The sequence below is a fragment of the Aquarana catesbeiana genome, unplaced genomic scaffold (genome assembly GCF_042186555.1).
Source record: "Aquarana catesbeiana isolate 2022-GZ unplaced genomic scaffold, ASM4218655v1 unanchor235, whole genome shotgun sequence".
NCBI classification, from domain to species: domain Eukaryota; kingdom Metazoa; phylum Chordata; class Amphibia; order Anura; family Ranidae; genus Aquarana; species Aquarana catesbeiana.
In genome coordinates this window covers 1,225,001-1,246,285 of record NW_027362663.1, presented here as the reverse complement: position 1 = coordinate 1,246,285, position 21,285 = coordinate 1,225,001, and the positions used below count along the sequence as shown (strand labels likewise).

At 47.8% G+C, this 21,285-nt stretch overlaps 1 protein-coding gene across 1 annotated transcript in view; it reads left to right on the top strand.

Moving 5' to 3' along the window:
- LOC141121934 (uncharacterized) overlaps positions 1-21,285 on the top strand; it is a 103,538-nt gene that overhangs the window by 61,687 nt on the left and 20,566 nt on the right. The window contains exons 14-18 of the mRNA XM_073611686.1: positions 13,321-13,431; positions 13,546-13,643; positions 13,723-13,929; positions 14,050-14,191; positions 15,455-16,434. Coding sequence (XP_073467787.1) covers positions 13,321-13,431; positions 13,546-13,643; positions 13,723-13,929; positions 14,050-14,191; positions 15,455-16,434 — 1,538 coding nt within the window. The remainder of the gene's footprint in view (positions 1-13,320; positions 13,432-13,545; positions 13,644-13,722; positions 13,930-14,049; positions 14,192-15,454; positions 16,435-21,285) is intronic.

The following is a 21,285-nucleotide window of genomic DNA, read 5'->3' as shown; positions in this document are numbered from 1 at the left end:
GTAAAACACGAGACTCTTCAAATGGAAAGGAGTTAGATACCCTTACCAGATCCGTAGGACGCACCTGCCGTATAGCAGCACGTCAGTAGAGCATGGGAAATGATCTTCCAAAGTAACCAAACGAATGTTGTCCTGTGGGTCACGGAAACCAGCGAAGAGTAGCCGTCTTGGACAGGAGTTGAGGCACTGTCGCGCACACCCTTCGGCATCACAGCGGGATGGTCAAACAGGAACAATCCGGAGTAGTACCATGGAGGAAGAGAAAAGGGCACTCCACATGGTGTAGGTCAAAAATGGTTTTTATTGGATAAAATCCAAATAGATTAAAAGTGATCACAGACAAAGTAAAAATGGCAATGTGGGAAGCTAGAGACGCCTATGTAATGACTGAATGAGTGTTTGTCACATTCATCCCATGAATTTTCTATAAGTAGACCCCTTAGATTCCTTCATCAGACATGTCTTAAAATTGCAAGAACAGCACACAGACCCCCTGAGGTTCTTCTATGTATTTGGGGGACCTTTTGAGGGTCTGTGTGCTCTTTAAAAAATAAAAATAAAAGAATCCGGCAATAAAATGTCATTTTCTGGCAATTTAAACTGATTAATTTTTTCTTTGTAATGTTGATAAGGACAAGGGCCTCATCCCTACAACCCTGGCCTGGTGGTTGTGGGGGGTCTGTGGGCAGGGGGGGCTTATCAGAATCTGGAAGTGTCCAGACAAAGCCCCCCTCCCACATTGATGAGTTTAGGGTACATAGTACATAGCACCCCATACTCATTAACCAAAAAATATAAGATAATAAAGACTCTCAATGTCCTTGATTAAAAAACACCCCAAAAGATGCCACCCACCCACTGACTCACCGATACCCCCAATGACCCACCACACAGGAGCGATCTCCAACGGTAACACTCGCTGACTGATAGCGTCCTGAGCGGTCATCAGCTATATAAAGGAAGGGGCAGGGATAGTGGTGACATCATTGCCCAGATATGGTCATATTCAGACAATGATGTCATGATCTATGCCCCACCCATTTGGCTACGTGGCCATGTAAGGGAATGGGCGGGGTGAAGTCAACAGTTGCTAAGGACGCAGCTGTTGCTTCCCTAGAAACCAGTGACAGCCAGAAGCCGACACATTCGTCTGCACCAAATGCCGTAAACGTTGGATGTTCAGAAGAATGTGGGAGGAGCCAGTGTTCATCCAATCTTCTGTTCAGACACAGAGCTCCTCCCTAATGCAGATTATTGTCAGTGTGTGGAAGTGATTGTATCTGGCAGACAGGGATCTGTATGTGTGTGTGTGTATCACTGCCCGGCACACCACTCACATCACACACTTCAACCAATCTGCCCTAAATCATGGGGGGGGTCAGTGAAGAAGTCATCACACCAGGATTCTACAAGAAAAACAGAAATGGAAGGAGCGCACACCTAGTGCTGTGTTTTTTGTAACGCCAGGATTTTAGATTGAAGGATCACTTGGGGGATCCTCTGAAGTGTTTGGGGATCACTTGTCTGCAACACACTCCTTAGATTGTATCAGATTGTATGAAAGATTTGTATCTGCCTGTGTGTGTCCAGCCAGATAAATGTGGGAGAGTCTCCCTCCAGTGGTGGTCAGTAGTATTGCAGGCTGTGTGAACTGTACAGTACTATAGCTGGTTTTATCTTCCCAAATAAACCAATTCCTCCTCCACCAATCAAGACTCTCGCTCCAGTTAGCAAGTCACCGTGGACATGATTTCCTTGACATCCAACATTGGTGTCAGTGAGATAAAATAAGCCCCATTGTTGGTGTCAGTGAGAATAAAGCGTAACCCCAGCCCAGCATTGGTGGTCAGTGGTGGTACTTACCTGATCACACACTCCCGCTGCCTCTCTGCTGATGTCGGAGTTCTACTATCACTGTCAGAGAGGAGATCACTGCTCCCCACAGTCTACTATAATTGCAGTGCCTGGTGATGGCATAGTTGCCAACATTGTAAAAAAAAAATGTGGGACACTTTTGTGGCTGTAGGCGGAGCTGTCCAATAATTAGGGGGCGGGGCATTCGTCAGCAGGCGTGGCCTAGCAAAAACAGACAAGTGCGGCGCGCCGCAATGAAAAATGGGCGTGGTTTACGCGAAATTGTGGGCGTGGCTTAAACAGGCGTGGCTCTAGAGGGTGTGGTTAGAGTCTGAAATGAATGAGGGATGGAGAGGGGGAGAGAGGGGGAGAGAGAGGGAAATGACGGGACAGCAGCCCCAGATCCTACACAATAGAAATATGTGTATTCTAGAAAGTTTAACAATCAGCAGATAAAGATACTCCAAACACCTGGTGTTAGCACTTCAATCAATCCGGCACCATGGTTGTTATGGTGTCAGGATGATTGAAGCGCATTATTTCTATTATTATATTGTAATATAAAATGAAATCATTCAACTCACCATAATGCAGAATCAGTGGGATCCCTGAGCGTGTCACTAGCCACGTCGCCTGCCACCAGCCGTCCGTCCTTGCGTCAGATGTCCGAGCAGAGTCCGTCCTTGCATCAGATGTCCCCAGCGGAGCCCCCCTCACACCAGGAGTCCCCGGCGGAGCCCCCCCTCACACCAGGAGTCCCCGGCGGAGCCCCCCCTCACACCAGGAGTCCCCGGCGGAGCCCCCCCTCACACCAGGAGTCCCCGGCGGAGCCCCCCCTCACATCAGGAGTCCCCGGCGGAGCCCCCCTCACATTAGGAGTCCCCGGCGGAGCCCCCCTCACATCAGGAGTCCCCGGCGGAGCCCCCCTCACATCAGGAGTCCCCGGCGGAGCCCCCCCTCACAACAGGAGTCCCCGGCGGAGCCCCCCCTCACATCAGGAGTCCCTGGCGGAGCCCCCCCTCACACCAGGAGTCCCTGGCAGAGCCCCCCTCACATCAGGAGTCCCCGGCGGAGCTCCCCCTCACACCAGGAGTCCCCGGCGGAGCCCCCCTCACATCAGGAGTCCCCGGCGGAGCCCCCCCTCACATCAGGAGTCCCCGGCGGAGCCCCCCTCACATCAGGAGTCCCCGGCGGAGCCCCCCTCACATCAGGAGTCCCCGGCAGAGCCCCCCCTCACATCAGGAGTCCCCGGCGGAGCCCCCCCTCACACCAGGAGTCCCCGGCGGAGCCCCCCCTCACATCAGGAGTCCCCGGCGGAGCCCCCCTCACATTAGGAGTCCCCGGCGGAGCCCCCCCTCACATCAGGAGTCCCCGGCGGAGCCCCCCCTCACATCAGGAGTCCCCGGCGGAGCCCCCCCTCACACCAGGAGCCCCCCCTCACACCAGGAGTCCCCGGCGGAGCTCCCCCTCACACCAGGAGTCCCCGGCGGAGCCCCCCCTCACATCAGGAGTCCCCGGCGGAGCCCCCCTCACACCAGGAGTCCCCGGCGGAGCCCCCCCTCACATCAGGAGTCCCCGGCGGAGCCCCCCTCACATCAGGAGTCCCCGGCGGAGCCCCCCCTCACATCAGGAGTCCCCGGTGGAGCCCCCCTCACATCAGGAGTCCCCGGCGGAGCCCCCCCTCACACCAGGAGTCCCCGGCGGAGCCCCCCCTCACATCAGGAGTCCCCGGCGGAGCCCCCTCACACCAGGAGTCCCCGGCGGAGACCCCCTCACATCAGGAGTCCCCAGCGGAGCCCCCCCTCACATCAGGAGTCCCCGGCGGAGCCCCCCCTCACATCAGGAGTCCCCGGCGGAGCCCCCCCTCACATCAGGAGTCCCCGGCGGAGCCCCCCCTCACAATCAGGAGTCCCTGGCGGAGCCCCCCCTCACATCAGGTGTCCCCGGCGGAGCTCCCCCTCACATCAGGTGTCCCCGGCGGAGCTCCCCCTCACATCAGGTGTCCCCGGCGGAGCTCCCCCTCACATTAGGAGTCCCCAGTGCCCACCCTCACATCAGGTGTCCCCAGTGCCCCCCCCTCACATCAGGTGTCCCCAGTGCCCCCCCTCACATCAGGTGTCCCCAGTGCCCCCCCCACTCACATCAGGAGTCCCCAGTGCCCCCCCACTCACATCAGGTGTCCCCAGTGCCCCCCCCCACTCACATCAGGTGTCCCCAGTGCCCCCCCCACTCACATCAGGAGTCCCCAGTGCCCCCCCACTCACATCAGGTGTCCCCAGTGCCCCCCCACTCACATCAGGTGTCCCCAGTGCCCCCCCCTCACATCAGGTGTCCCCAGTGCCCCCCCCACTCACCTCAGGTGTCCCACAGCGGTGCGCGCGCTCCCCCCCACCTAGAACCCCCGCCCCTTTCCATATCAGACTGGCAGCGGGGCGGGGGGTAGGCGGGCCGAGGCGGAGCGGGGCGAGGCGGGCCGAGGCAGAGCGGGGCGAGGCGGGCCGAGGGAGAGTGGGGCAGGGGGTGGGCGGCGACGCAGAAGCTTCGTCTAGCCCCCCCCAGCCGTCTTCCTAAACTTCCACAAAATGGCGGCCGGCGGAGACAATGTCTCCGCCGGCCGCCGACCTCTAGCGGCGGCGGCGGCGGATTCAAAAACGGGAACCGGATTTTTCGGGACATTTCCCGGGACACCACAAATCCGGGAATGAAGTCCAAGTCCCGGGAATGTCCCGGGAAATCCGGGACAGTTGGCAGCTATGTGATGGGATCCAGAGAGTGTTCCAGAAGTCATCCCCTCACTGACACTCTGCACTCTGAGTCCTGGAACCTGTGAGATGAGGACATGATGGGACAATAGACTAAATCCCGGGATTGTCATTCATCATCTGGAAGCAATGGCAAGGCTGTAATCACACTATGAGACATTTCTTGGGCTGCAGTTCCTCCGAATTCCACAAGATGGTGATCTCACTTCTACTGAAACAGGAAGTCTCCAATGGAAGACAGACAGGAAGTGATGTCAGGTACAGACAGGAAGTGATGTCAGGTACAGACAGGAAGTGATGTCAGGTACAGACAGGAAGTTCCAGGTGAAAGGTGAGTTGGAAGGAAGTATAGAGGAGACATTGCTGGCAGCAGATGAGGTAATAAGATCTTATTTTCTATTTACACCCAGTAACCCCCCGTCATGTCCGTCCTCTTCCTCCATAGTCACTGTGATGTCTTTTATCTCCAGCAGATGATGATACACACATATATAGTGTGGAAATGTAGAATAACCCCGTATATTACAATGAGGGAATTTCTGGTCTGTACCACGAGGGGAGTTATTGATGTCAGTAAATGTCGGTTCCAGACATTGTATGTGGGGGGAATGAAATGATAATTAAAGGTTGGGATTAGGGAAGATTTCTGTAAGATTTTACACTGGAATGATCAGCGCCCCTCCAGAGACACTATGATGAGTCTCACAATAGGAGTCTGAAAGGGACTGGATTTTGGGGGGATGAGATGGTGAACCCGGAGTGGGGGGATGAGCAATTTTATCAAAAAGACGTCCAGATGGGAATCAAAATGGATTTTCCAGCTGAATACAATCGTCCCGGCTGGACTGAATATTGATATTGAGCTGTTTGCTTTTACCACATACTGATGATTATAAATAAAGTTTTGTATGAGTTTAGTGTTATATGATGATATAGAAGATGTATTAAAGGGGTTGTAAACCTAGTTACACCACTTTTACCTACAGCTACCCCTATAATAAGACTTACCTGTAGGTACTGTAAATATCTCTTAAACCTGCATGGTTTAGGAGATATTTACCATATACTCTTGCTCTGATGTCATCGGCGCATGCGCTGTGAAGAAACAACTCTCCGAGCCATTTCTTCAGTAGCAAGTGCTATGACTGACGGCTCCCGCGACTCCATCCAGTCACAGAACCAAAGTCTGTGGCCCTGGAAGAAAGAGGGGCGAAGATGGATGCGGCCACCAGCGGGGACAGCACAGGCTTCATTTGCAGGTAAGTGCCACATAATGGGCTAGTATGCAATGCATACTAGCCCATTATGCTTTTACTTTTTATGGGGAAAAAAGAGGAAGTAAGACCCACCACTGTTTACTTCCTCTTTAAGCTATTCTGGGCTATAAATGGTTAAGCGATCTGGGCGGAGGTAGGAGTGTTTTTTAGGACCTCTTCACCTGCCTATAGCCCTTCTGGACACAGGTTGGCATTTTCCAATCCAAACATGTCAGATGTCACCAGGTTAGGAGAGGCGCCCTCTCTGGTTACATCTAAGTGGTATCCGGCCCGCCATCCACCAGAGTATCTGCAGTCAGGACCCTGGTGGTGGATTGGCTCTTCTGCTCCTAATGCTGGTATTCCCCATTTCCTGCTATAGAGGTATCTATTGGTTCACAGGCACCACAAATTCTGTGGGACTACAGAGCCCAGCACACCTAGTCATCTACAGCCAGGGTTGTAAGTGCTGCCAGGTTACCCCAGGAGTTGTCTGACACTTTGTTATCAGAAAGTTTTATTGGAACTATCGTGTTGTGGATTCAGATATTTTGTCCATAGTGCAAGCGCTGCCCCAACATTTATTATTTGTAGATTAACCCCTTCAGGGTCAGAACATTTCCCCATTTATGGGGCCGGAACATTCTCTTCATTTTGGAGATAAATTCTAGTAATATGATCCTCTAAACAAACAGCACTGACAATAAATAGACAAGACAATGACCATCCTGACCATACATGGCCTACAAAGGACAATTATTACACTACACAGGCAGCCAATGGGCAATCATTACAATATGCAGCCAACACAATTATGGAGTGCAGGGGTCAGGAGTATGGAGCATAGAGCCCCTTACATTGCTGGACAGGAGGAAGAAAACATTCCCAGCCTGCCATGAAGAATATGTTCCATCATTGGTGTCAGAGGGAGGAAAATACTGAGATCTCTGAGGGAAGTAGAGGAACTGAGGGGCTGTGAGGGTTTAGTAAAGCTGAAAGACTTCAGGGCCCCCTGAAGGGGTAATGTAGCTGAAGGACTCTGAGACCCTTGAGGTAGTAGTCAGTCTGCAGGGCTCTGAGGGAATAGGGGATAGAGGGCTCAGGGGGACTCTGAAGGGAAAGAGGGGGTCTCTGGGTCTGTGATGGCCCTCCCACCCCAACGGCACCTTTTATTCAGACCTTACAGAACTGGCAAACTAATCTCATTTGTCTCAGCGGTCACGTGATTTGTTCTGGAATATCAAGTAAGATGCAGAAGGGAAATCCTTCACTCATTGGGGAATTCTGTTTCAGCTGCAAACCAATTCAGAAAGGAAACAATCCCAACAGAGAAAAGGGAATATCAGATCCAGTATGTCAAGAGGGTCCCAGGTCCTCCAAGATGTAACAAACACTAAACAGTCCAGACTAAATGTGTTCCCATGGCGGCAGTAGTTCTTAAATATAAAGCAACCCTCTTATTACCCCCCTCACATCCACATCCTATTATTGTGTGACCAACACCATCCAAATAATTCTTACTTTCATTTCCCAAAGTTATCCGTCTACAAGGAGACCTGTATAGATCAAATGACGGCACCAATGAGGATGGAAGATGACTGGAGTCACATGACTGAGAAGATACTAAACCTCACCCTGGAGATCATCTACCTGCTGACCGGAGAGGTGAGGAGGATTCTGGGAGGTCACATGACATCACTCTTATCTCTATTAATAAAACACAGACCTGACCGGAGAGGTGAGGAGGATTCTGGGAGGTCACATGACATCACTCTTATCTCTATTAATAAAACACAGACCTGACCGGAGAGGTGAGGAGGATTCTGGGAGGTCACATGACATCACTCTTATCTCTATTAATAAAACACAGACCTGACCGGAGAGGTGAGGAGGATTCTGGGAGGTCACATGACATCACTCTTATCTCTATTAATAAAACACAGACCTGACCGGAGAGGTGAGGAGGATTCTGGGAGGTCACATGACATCACTCTTATCTCTATTAATAAAACACAGACCTGATCGGAGGGGTGAGGAGGATTCTGGGATTCTAACATGATATTCCTATTGGTTCCTCAATACAGAGATTTCCTCTTGTGAAGTCAGGTGATCATATGACCATCACAGTGCCTCCATGTGACTCCCTAAAACCCGAGAGACACAACATGCAGAAGATTCTAGAAGTCATCAAGAAGATGATGGAGCTGCTGACAGGAGAGGTGAGCGGTGCTGGGAATTCTGGGACATTATCCAGTAACAGACAAGGGATGTGTCTGGATGGTGACTGTATCATTGTGTGTGTCAGGTTCCTATAAGGTGTCAGGATGTCACTGTCTTTTCTTTATTGTACATCATGGGACACAGAGCCTTAAGTAATTACTTAATGGGTTATAGGCCACCTTCAGGTGATGGACACTGGTTTACCCAATCCAGTAAGTTCACTCCCTATATAACCCCTCCTCCTTCCAGGAGCACATCAGTTTTCTTGCCAGTATCTAAGGTGTTGGTCACGAGTGAAGATGTGCTCTGAGGAGCTCCAGGAGGGATCCATGCTGGATTTAAATAGCCTCCATAGACCAGATCCATCCAAAGTGCCACTGAGGCCTAAGTGGATGGTACCTGGGGCCTCGTATCCAAAGCACAAGGTTTTGCCTGTAATGCCTCTCTTTGCAGGGCTGGACCCCGGGAACCCAGGGCTTAGGTCTTGCTACATTACCTAAAGCTTTCCTGGTGGGGTGCTTTTACGGGTCAAAGGAAGTGGAACCCCGTTTTAGGGACCCGGTCCTTGAAGGTTTGCTAAACGCAGCCCTTCGTGATGGGTGAAGGTTAGATTGCCTGTTAATTCAGCAAATCCCGCAGTGGGGATAAGGTAAGGGAAGAAACATAGGAACTGAAAAGTCTACCTATGTATTCTTCTATTAGAGAAAAAATGTTGTCATGCCTTAATTCTCCACTAGAGGGAGTCTATGCACATACCTTAAAGCAGTGGTTCTCAACCTGGGGGTCGAATGATGATTTACCAGGGGTCACCGAATCCTGGGCTGTTCCTGAAGCCCACACCGCTCTCCCAGCCTTTTGTGCGGCCGCCCAGCAGGGCTATCCCTGGAGCCCGCGGTTGCCCACTCAGCCTCTTGGCAGGCGCCCATTCAGTTTACGGCATGGCTGGGGGGCAGAGACTAGAGGTCAGCTGACTGGTGAGGAATGTGAAGTGGGAGGGGCTGGAGGAGATGCTATCTCCTGATTTCTGCATAGGTGTCACTGCTACGAGACATCACAGACGGTGACACAGTGAGTAACACTACCTGTGATTATACTTGCCATTAAAGGGACTCAGAGAGTGCTAAATGTCCGTAGGTGAGGGGCGCAAATTACTTGTCTTGCCTTGGGTGCCGACAACCCACGCTACGAAGATAATTTTACTGTTAAGGGTCCCCTAACAGGAATTTTGGGAAATTTTAATCACGGGGTCACGGCACTTGAAGGATGAAAAGCACTGCCTTAAAGGATCACTAAAGATATTTTTTTTTTTAAATAACAAACATGTTATACTTACCTCCACTGTGCAGCTCTTTTTGCACAGAGTGGCACCGAACCTGCTCTTCTGGGGTCCCTCGGCGGCTGTCTCGGCTCCCCCCCCGCAAGGACTCAACACTTTCATGCGCGCTCCCGTGATACAGCCGGCGGCCATAGCCGCTCACTGTATCACTCGGCCCCGCCCCCCGGCGTGCTGCTTCATTGGATGTGATTGACAGCAGCGTGAGCCAATGGCTGCGCTGCTTTCAATCCATCCACTGTACCAATCAACGACCAGGCTGAGCGGCGAAGAGGATGTCGGGGGACTTTCGAGGGGTCAGGTAAGTATAATGGGGGGGCTGGGGGGGGTGGTATTGTCAGTTTTTTCACCTTAATGCATAGAGTGCATTAAGGTGAAAAAACTTTTACCTTTACAACCCCTTTAATCTGTTGTCTTCACTGTAAAGCTCAGTCAGTCTCTGTGTGGCCGCAGCAGCGTGTGCAAGAGGATTTTTTCTCTCAGGTAAAAGAAATCTGCCAAATGTTTTCTTTCTCCCCCCTGAAGGGACCAGAGGGTTAGGGGGATATTTGTGCTGTACCCCCTTACATTACCCCCCCCCCCCCCCCCCCGCTGCGGGGGGGTGTGGAGGTCCCGCTGTTCTGATACTGCTACTATTGTACTGTTTTTAATGCTGTTTTGTTTGCCTGCTGCTAAACAGGTCTCTGCTTCCCCTTCCCCCTCGTGTTGGGTCTGTAGACCCGAAAACACCGCGCACGAGCACGGGAACATTTTAAATGAAAAAAGGGGTAGAATTTTTTTGGAGGGGCGGGGCCTAAGCGCGGTGCCATGAAACATCCACGAGGATGCGCGGCAGGCTAAAACAAATAAAACACAGCTGGGACAGTCTCTCCTTGGCATGGCGAGGAGGAAACAAGCAGTCTGCACACAGGGACACGAGCCGTGGGACACATGAGGGTTGCAAACTGGCATTCCTGATACAGGAAGGACACCCTTTTCCCAGCACTAGGCTGAACTTTATAGCGGCTTTAAATGTTATGACTATATTCAGCGATTAAGTGCAATTGTATAGTGCCTCTGTTTTTGTGCTTAGGACTATGCCTACTAAAAAAGACACCACAAAAACCTAAAAAGGTACTAAAGGTTTCACCCCCAGGCACTAGGATCTTGAGTCACATTTCCACGCTGTCATCCTCGCCTGAATTACCAGTTATGGCAAACCAGGGTGAGCCATTGGAACAAATTGGTGCAACTGCTTCTCACATCTCAGCCCCTGTATATGTGACTGAAGATGTCCTTTCCTCCACCCTGCAGGGTCTGGAAGGAAGATTAGCGGCTCTAATCGCATCCTCCATTCAAATGGATAGGAAGCGTGCTAGACCCTCCTCCCCCACTTTAGACCCTTTGCAAGGGGAACAGTGGGCTCAGGATGAGGTGTTACCCTCAGGAAATCAGGAGGAAAAACAAACCGATGATTCCTCTGCAGAGGAAACAACGGTAGATGAACCTTTTTCAGCCTCTCAATCTGAGAAATTGCTGATATAATCTCTTACGGAGATGGTTTGTTCTACTTTCATGCTGCCCCTAACGGAGTCTCCTGAAAGCTCGGTTTCTTCTTTGGGCTCCTTAAAACCTTCACAGCCTTTGCATGCGTTTCCTGCACATGCATTACTAGAACAGCTTATTTTTGCTGAATGGAGTCACTTGGATCAGCATTTTCTCCCTCCTAAGAGATTTTCAATTCTCTATCCCCTGGAGGAGAAATTCTCCAAAAAATGGAAAGGACCAGCAGTTGACGCTGCGATTTCCAGTGTGACTAAAGCCTAACTTGTCCAGTAGACAATGCACAAATGCTTAAGGATCCAACAGATAAAAAGTTGGAATCCTTGTTAAAATCTACTTTTTCCTTGGCAGGTGCTGTTACTCAGCCTGCAGTCGCTGCAATTGAGATTCCTGCACAACAAGCTCAGGAATTGGCTGAACTACCAAAAGCATTATGCTTTGCCACAGATGCCATTAAAGATTCTATTCATCAGGCGTCTCGCCTTACGCTTATGCTTGTGCATATGCGTAGAAAAGAAGTCCTGGGGTCGGAAACCTGCAAAGCTGAATCCTAAAGCCTCATCATGAAGAGGCAACCCCCCTCACCAAGGTGGGGGGTAGACTTCTGCAGTTTTCAGAAGTCTGGCAAAAGGAAATTCTGGATGGTCAGGTCAAACGGAGATCCCTCCATTCGCCTCTGCATGAGGTTGTTAGGAAAGATGGTGGCTTCATTTGAAGCAGTTCCCTATGCCCAGTTCCATTCAAGATTGTTGCAAAACAGTATCCTGTCTACTTGGAACAAAACAATTCAAGCTTTAGACTTGCCAATGTGGCTGTCCCCAAGAGTATCCCAAAGCCTCACTTGGTGGTTACTAACCCAGAATCTGCCGAAAGGAAAATCCTTCAGACCAGTCATCTGAAAAGTGGTAATGATGGATGCCAGCCTTTCAGGCTGGCGAGCAGTAGTAGAAAAGACTGTCCAGGGACAGTGGTCAAGAACCGAAAGAACCTTGCCCATCAATATCCTAGAGATTCCGGCAGTAGGTCTGGCTCTAAAGGCCTGGACTTTCAGGTTATGGGATTATACTGTCAAGATCCAATCCGAAAATGCCACAGCTGGGGCCTATATCAATCACCAAGGGGGCACCAAGACTCTCTCAGCTCATATTCTAGCTTGGGCAGAAAGGAATGTTCTGTGCCTATCGGCAGTCTTCATTCCAGTAGTAGAGAATTGGCAGGCGGACTACTTAATTTGCGAGCAGTTATTCCCAGGGGAATGGTCTCTTCACCCCGATATTTTTTGGGCTGTTTGCCAAAGATGGGGGACTCCGGATGTAGATCTTCTAGCGTCCAGGTTCAACATGCAGTTAGTCAACTTTGTGGCCAGAACAAGGGATTGTCTCACACACGGAACGGATGCATTGGTGACCCCGTGGGATCAGTTCTCACTAATTTATGCATTCCCCCCTATTCAGTTGCTGCCTCGACGTCTTTGCAGGATCAAGCTGGAAAGGATGTTGGTAATTCTGGTTTCCATCTGAACCAAGATATTGTCCTGCCATTGTTTTTTCCAAAACCATGTTCCAGGGAAGAAAAGTAAATACATTGTCTTGATGTGGTGAGAGCAGTGAAAGTCTATTTAAAGGCAACTGCTCAGATTCGTAAGACTGATGTCTTATTTATTCTGCCGGAGGGTCCTAAGAAAGGACAGGCAGCGTTGAAATTCACTGTCGATAAGTGGATTCAGCAAGTTATAATTCAGGCTTATGATTTAAGGGGTAAGATTCCCCCTTTTCAAATTAAGGCGCATTCTAAAAGGGCGGTTAGTGCTTCTTGGGCAGTGCGTCACCAGGCCTCCATGGCTCAGATCTGTAAGGCCGCAACTTGGTCTTCAGTGCATACATCTAGAAAATTTTATCAGCTGGATGTAAGGAGGTATGAGGATATTGCCTTCGGGCGCAGTGTGCTGCAGGCAGCAGTATAGGTCCTCAAGTCTGGGGGTACCGTCCGGGTTGTGTCTCCCTCCCCTCAAGTAGCATTGCTATGGGAAGTCATATTAAGTAATTACTTAAGGCTCTGTGTCCCATGATGTACGATAAAGAATAGGATTTTTATAACAGCTTACCTGTAAAATCCTTTTCTTGGAGTACATCATGGGACACAGAGGTCCCTCCCCTCTTTTTTGGGATTTAAGTATATTGCTTTGCTACAAAAACTGATGTGCTCCAGGAAGGAGGAGGGGTTATATAGGGAGTGAACTTCCTGGATTGGGTATACCAGTGTCAACACCTGAAGGTGGCCTATAACCCATTAAGTAATTACTTAAGGCTCTGTGTCCCATGATGTACTCCAAGAAAAGGATTTTACAGGTAAGCTTTTATAACAATCCTATTTTTCTCCATGGAGGAGTGGGAGTATTTAGAAGGACTCAAGGATCTCTACAAGGACGTCATGATGGACAATCAGCCGCCCCTCACATCACCGGGTAAGAGGAGACTTTATTGTAAAGGAGAGAGCAGTACGGAGGGTCCACCTAGATCCCCCATCATCTGATAAACACATAGAAACAATGTATTCAGTCAGTGTGTGTTTCCTACAGATGGATCCAGTAATGGGAACCCACCAGAGAGATGCCCCCGTCCTCTGTATTCCCGGGATTCCACACAGGAAGATCACACCATCCCTCACCATCATCAGGTAGATGATTGACAATTATTAGTAGTTCTGATTTATACACAGCATGTTTGTTACAATGAATGTTTTATTATATATCCAGAGTGGAAACCTTGGAGATTATAATATTGTTGTTAAAGAAGAGTATAAAGAGGAGGATGAGGAGTATGGAGTGACGGAGGAGTTTTCAGAAGGACACAAGGATATGATGGAGCCACCTAATACCAGGAACCCACCAGAGAGATGTCCCCGTCCTCTGTATTCCCGGGATTCCACACAGGAAGATCACACCATCCCTCACTGTTACAAGGTTGGTGAGATGGAGAATCTAGAACATCTCCTAGAGATGATGTGTGGATTTTTTATGTGATATCACAATATTAAAGCTTATATCTTACAGATGATATTTTCTCTAATTTTCTTGATTTAGAGTGGAGATCCAATCGATATAGAATTTGAGGTTAAAGCAGAAGAAGAAGAGAGGTATGTGAGGGATGATCAGCAGTCTATGGAGGAGGATGGAATAACGGGGACATTTATAGAGGAGGACACTCCTACAGAGATCAGCACAGGTGGGTCATTAACACTAAATACATTCCTCCACCCATACTGCTCACTGATTGGTCCAGAGTAGGGCGGGGACTGGGTGATATCAGTCTGTAATACCCTGGTCACTTTCCTGAGCTTTGTTCCCCGTCTTCCTGTATTTCTCTCGGACAATCTTCCTTCTCTGTGCTGTAGACACAATTTATATATTTAGGCTGGATTCATGGAGGTCAGCTGGCAGCAAAATGTTGATTTTTGCCATAAATGTTGCGCTACCTAGGCACCTTGGACATGTGCTGTGGGTCTTCTGCATCACGCCCAGTTATAGCATGATCTCTGGCAGAGCAAGTCTCCCAGAGTTACTTTCTCTTATATTTGCTGGCTGTGTCGGGTGGAGGGATATGTCTGTATAGTCTCAGACCCAAGTCACTGAGTGCAGTCTCAGGAGATGGGAGGCAGCGGTGTGGGACCTCTGCAACTTGTCTCATGTAAACATTTATTCTTCCACTGATTACACTTACACTATATCATTTATATTACATGTTATTTAGTCCTGGCACTATATACTCTATGTTGTACATTACATCATTCTGATACCATATAGTCCTATCCGTTGTATCTTATACAATATGTTGTACATTACATAGTGCTGACTTCTGCTATCTCCCCTCTACCCACAGCTATATATAAACATAATAGGTTTTCTCTTTTTTTACACCCATTTCCTACCAGCTGGACATTTTATATCTGATGATTTGATTGGAGCACAGACTTTTACATGTTGATAATAATGTGATAACATCCTCAAACTTTAGAACCTTAAACAGAAAGTGATAATGAGGGAGGAGTCAATAACCCAATGATGGTGGTCTTCAGGATCAGTCCAGTCTTCATCTTGGTTGTTCTCCCCCCATCCTCACTCTCTGACCTCTGGTTGGGCTCAGCCCCGCTGTTATTCATGACTAAATCATGGACTAAATAAGGAAGTGCAGGACCTCTTGTGTTGGGAAGAAGGCATTGAGTGATAGAGGGAGTGGGGACACTCGTCCTATAATCCCCTCATCACTATCACTCCTATAAAAGACAGTTCTCGTTGTTTCCTCACTCTCTGACTAAGGTCCATGAATAAAGAAATGAACTGGTAGGAGATCAGAGGACCCATTTACTAGTTACCTTGAGGGTGGAATTGTAAGATCCTCAGAGACAAAGCTGCCTGATGTGGGCGGAGTCCTGGTTTAGGGGAACCAATCTGCTCATGTCTAGTAATAATCTTTTTATTTCTATTTTAGTAGATGGACGGGAGATGAGGAAAACCTCAGAGGATTGTCTCACTTTGTCTCCAGACTGTAAAGAACAAGATGAGGACATCACACAGTATAGTCCAGGAGAAAACCCGACTACCTCAAATGTCCATCCGGCACCACACAGTGTAGATGGACCATCGTATTCCTCTTATCCTGAGGAACCTCAGACTGTGAGGGACGGTGCCGTCCTTCCAACAGAGAAGAGCTTTTCCTGTACTGAGTGCGGGAAGTGTTTCCATTCTAAATCTAAACTTAGTAGGCATAAAAGATCTCACACAGGAGAGAAGCCACATTCCTGTCCAGAGTGCGGGAAATGTTTTATACAAAAATCAGACCTTGTCATACATCAGAGATCTCACATGGGGGAGAAGCCGTATTCCTGTCCTGAGTGCAAGAAATGTTTTTCACAGAAGTCTACTCTTTACAAACATCAGAGATCTCACATGGGGGAGAAGCCGTATTCCTGTCCCGAGTGCGAGAAATGTTTTTCACAGAAGTCCAGTCTTTACATACATCAGAGATCTCACACGGGGGAGAAGCCATATTCCTGTCCAAAGTGTGGAAAATGTTTTTCACTGAAGTCCAATCTTAACAAACATCAGAGATCTCACACGGGGGAGAAGCCGTATTCCTGTCCTGAGTGCGGGAAATGTTTTTCACAGAAGTCGGATCTTTACACACATCAGAGATCTCACACGGGGGAGAAGCCGTATTCCTGTTCTGAGTGCGGGAAATGTTTTTCACAGAAGTCTAGTCTTTACAAACATCAGAGATCTCACACAGGAGAAAAGCCGTATTCCTGTCCTCAGTGTGGGAAATGTTTTTCAGACAACTCCAGTTTTAGCAGACATCGGAAATCTCACATGGGGGAGAAGCCGTATTCGTGTCCTGAGTGCTGGAAATGTTTTTCACAGAAGTCCCATCTTTACAAACATCAGAGATCTCACACGGGGGAGAAGCCGCTTTCCAGTCCTGAGTGAGGGAATTGTTCCTCACTGAAGTCCTGTCTTCCTATACATCAGGGATCCCACACAACCCTTGAGGTGTATTAGTGCCTTGAGTGCGGGAAATGTCTTTTATATGAATGTTGCTGGACATCACAGCTCTCATGTGGGGAAGAAGCACATCCTGATATACACCTCAGATATACTCCATGGCTGATCTTCATCATGTAACAAACAGTTCCAGGGGTGTGGACATTTTTTTTAAAAAACTACTTGTCCAAGGGACTAAATCCGGTCCCAATCTCCTTGTCCCTTATGACAATCCTCCTTGTTCCTCATCTACCAGAGAGCTCAGCAGCGGTGTTGGGAGTTCATTGAAAACTACAAGCCGACATCAGCAAAGGACAGAACCCTGTGAATGAATGGCACGGCCGCGTTCTTTTCATAAAGTGACAGCCGGTACGGTGAACTTCTCCCCACACTGCTGTCACACAGAGGACTCGGAGAGCTGAGCCGCTGCAGGAACATGTTACCGAAGGTGAACATTTCCCTTAACCCTTTCAATGCCAGAGCTGGTTTTGCAAGGTTTTTTTGCCCACATGTTTAACCCCTTCAATACTGGACACTTTCACCCCCTGCCTGCTCAGCCCAATTTTCAGCTTTCATCGCTCTTACACTTTGAATAACAATTGCGTGTCATGTAACACTGTACCCAAATAAAATTGATGTCCTTTTTTCCCACAAATAGAGCTTTCTTTTGGTGGTATTTGATCACCTCTGGGGGTTTTTATTTTTTTGTGATAGAATAAAAAAAAGACAAAAAAATTCTGAAAGTTTTCTTTGTTTCTGTTTTAAAATGTTGTAAATAAGTAAGTTTTCTCTTTCACTGATGAGGAGGTACTGACAAGCATCCCTGATGGGCACTGATTGGCATCACAGACAGGCATGGGTGGTCATCACTGATGGGCCTGTTCTGATAATCAATGCTGAATATCAGTGCAGATCCCCCCTGTCAGGAGAGCCACTGATCGGCTCTCCTCTACTTGCACCTTGTCAGTATGAATAAAGGAAAGTCGATAACCGGCACTTCCTGGTTACGATGTGATTAGCCTAAGTCATAGGCTCTTTACCAAGATTGGAGATGCGATGTGTTAGAGCGACACACCGCACCACCGATTGCCACACGCCCAAGCGGCTTATTTTTCTGGACGTCATATGACATCCACTCAGGATAATGGAACCCCCGCCTGGCTGTCATTCTGCTATAGGCTGAGCGGGAAGGAGTTAAAAAAATAATTTTAGGATTGAAAATTATATAAAACCCCCAAAACATAATATATTTTTCTGAAAGCAGACACCCTAGAGAATAAAATAGTGATAGTTTAAATTTTTTATGTCACAGGATATTATCGCAAAAGTCTAGGAAACGCAAATTTTCAGTAAAAAACACACTAAAATTCATTTTAGGGGGCACAAAAATACAATAAACCACCCAATTCTTTGGTAAAATATAAAAGCCGAGGATGCACCAAGTAAATAGATACCCAACATGTCACACCTTAAATTTGTGTGCGCCTGTGAAATGGTGATGAACTTTAATACCCTATATTTTCTATAGGTGAAGCTTTAAAAGCCCCCTATAGGTCATCAGTTTAGTGTTACAGAGGAGGTCTGGTGATAGAATTATTGCTCTCATTCCGGGGTGCGCGGTGATATGTAACGTGTATCACAATCAACCTTTTCAGGTGTAGGTGCCCCAATGTGTGAGTTTATGTTTGTACATGTTTATATGTGGGGGCGGGGCCTCTGAGTTATTTGGGGGGTTATGTGCCTGGGTTTAAATTACATTTTGTACAATTAAAGTGAGTGATGGAGAAAAACTGAGGGAGAAGAGAAAGATTGGAATACTAGTCAGTACCAGTTTGCAAAAATGTATTTAGTTTGGAAGAATAAATCACTTATAAAGTTGGGTGTCCTACGTGTGTGGATGTTGTTGCATTATGTAGAACTATTAGAATAGTTTTTATATTTGGGCGCCTCAAGACTGTCCATAATTTTGGAGGGCGCTTCAAGATTCTCCGTAATTTTGGAAGGTGCCTTGACTGAAAAAAGGTTGAGAAACCCTGACATAGAGGATAAATGGAAGGCACGCACACCTAGTGCTGTGTTTTTTGTAACACCAGGATTCTAGATTGAAGGATCACTTGTGGGATCCTCTGAAGTGTGTGGGGATCACTTGTCTCCTCCACACTCCTTAGATTGTATCAGATTGTATAAAAGATTTGTATCTGCCTGTGTGTGTCCATCCAGATAAATGTGGGAGAGTCTCCCTCCAGTGGTGGTCAGCAGTATTGCAGGCTATGAGAACTGTACTATAGTTGTTTTTATCTTCCCAAATAAATTTTATCTTCCCAAACTCCTCCTCCACCAATCAAGACTCTCGTTCCAGTTAGCAAGTCACAGTGGGCATAATTTCCTTGACATCCAACATTGGTGTCAGTGAGATAAAATAAGTCCCATAGTTGGTGTCAGTGAGAATAAAGTGTAACCCCAGCCCAGCATTGGTGGTCAGTGGTGGTACTTACCTGATCACACATCTCCCGCTGCCTCTCTGCTGATGTCGGAGTTCTGTTATCACTGTCAGAAAGGAGATCACAGCTCCCCACAGTCGGCTATAATTGCAGTCAAAAAAGCAGAGGTTTTGCCTGGATCAACCAATTAATTTTATCAATAGATGGCCATTTTAGCGGGTGAGTATAAACCAATCATACAGACCTAAGCCTGGATGCAGTTCAGGTTGCCCTTATTAGCATATAGGGAAAAACAAAGAGAAAAAGGGTTTCTCTAAAGAGGGTCAACAATGAACACTAATGTAAACACAAAACCAGCTTTATTAATTACCAAAAGATAATAAACCAAATAGAAATACAAAAAGTGAAAAAAAGCAATGTGGACAGACGGTTACCACAAACCAATTAAAAGTTGGACAACGTTGTCATAGGGGGTATTAAAAACAAATGGGAGCCGCGGCTACACACCCACTCATACACATCATTCAAACAACTTCCCTATATAATGGGGAATTGGTAATATTGAAAAAATCCAGCCCAGTTGGAATAGCAATTAGTTGTAGGGGATAATCCTAAAGTAGAGTATCCAATAGGACAAGGACATTATTGCAGTGCCTGGTGATGGGATCCAGAAGGAACCTGTGAGATGAGGACATGATGGGACAGAGGACTAAATCCCGGGACTGTCCATCATCTGGAAGCAATGGCAAGGCTGTAACTACACTATGAGACATTTCTTGGGCTGCAGTTCCTCTGAACTCCACAAGATGGTGATCTGACTTCTACTGAAGCAGGAAGTCTCTATGGAATACAGACAGGAAGTTCCGGGTGAGAGGTGAGTTGGGAGGAAGTAGAGGAGACGTTGCTGGAAGTGGCAGTAGAGGAGGTAATAAGATCTTATTTTCTATTTACACCCAGTAACCCCCCGTCATGTCCGTCCTCTTCCTCCATAGTCACTGTGATGTCTTTTATCTCCAGCAGATGATGATACACACATATATAGTGTGGAAATGTAGAATAACCCCGTATATTACAATGAGGGAATTTATGGTCTGTACCACGAGGGGAGTTATTGATGTCAGTAAATGTCGGTTCCAGACATTGTATGTGGGGGGAATGAAATGATAATTAAAGGTTGGGATTAGGGAAGATTTCTGTAAGATTTTACACAGGAATGATCAGCGCCCCTCCAGAGACACACTGATGAGTCTCACAATAGAAGTCTGAAAGGGACTGGATTTTTGGGTGGGATGAGAGGGTGAACCCGTGTGGGGGGGGGGATAATTTTATCAAAAAGACGTCCAGCTGGGAATTAAAATAGATTTTTGAGCTGAATACAATTGTTCCAGCTGGACTGAATATTGATATTGATGTGTTTGCTTTTGATTCAACTATTTTATAGTATTTTTGACATCATCGGCGACCCTCCGAGCCGTTTCTTCACTAGCAAGTGCTATGACTGACGGCTCCCGCGTGCATGCGCAGGAGTGACGTCACGCGACTCCGTCCAGTCACAGAACTAAAATCCGCGGCCCTGAAAGGAAGAGTGGCAAAGATGGCTTTTACTTTGCAGGGGAAAAAAGAGGAAGTAAAACCCACCAGGGTTTACATCCTCTTTAAGCTATTCTGGGCTATAAATGGTTAACAAATCTGGGCGGAGGTAGGAGTGTTTTTTAGGACCTCTTCACCTGCCAATAGCCCTTCTGGACACAGATTGGCATTTTCCAATCCAAACACATCGGATGTCACCAGGTTAGGAGAGGCGCCCTCTCTGGTTACATCTAAGTGATATCCGGCCCGCCATCCACCAGAGTATTTGCGGTCAGGACCCTGGTAGTGGATTGGCTCTTCTGCTCCTAATGCTGGCATTCCCCATTTACTGCTATAGAGGCATCTATTGGTTCACAGGCACCACAAATTCTGTGGGACTACAGAGCCCAGCACACCTAGTCATCTACAGCCGGGGGGGTTTCTGAGGAAGTGCTGCCAGGTTGCCCCAGGAGTCGTCTGACACTTTGTTATCAGAAAGTTTTATTGGAACTATCGTGTTGTGGATTCAGATATTTTATCCATAGTGCAAGCACTGACCGAATATTTATTATTTATAGATTAACCCCTTCAGAGTCAGAACATTTCACCACTTATGGGGCCGGAACATTCTCTTCATTTTTAGAGATAAATTCTAGTAATATGTTCCTCCAAACAAACATCACTGACAATAAATAGACCAGACAATGACCATCCTGACCATACATGGCCTACAAAGGGCAATTATTACACTACACAGGCAACCATTACAATT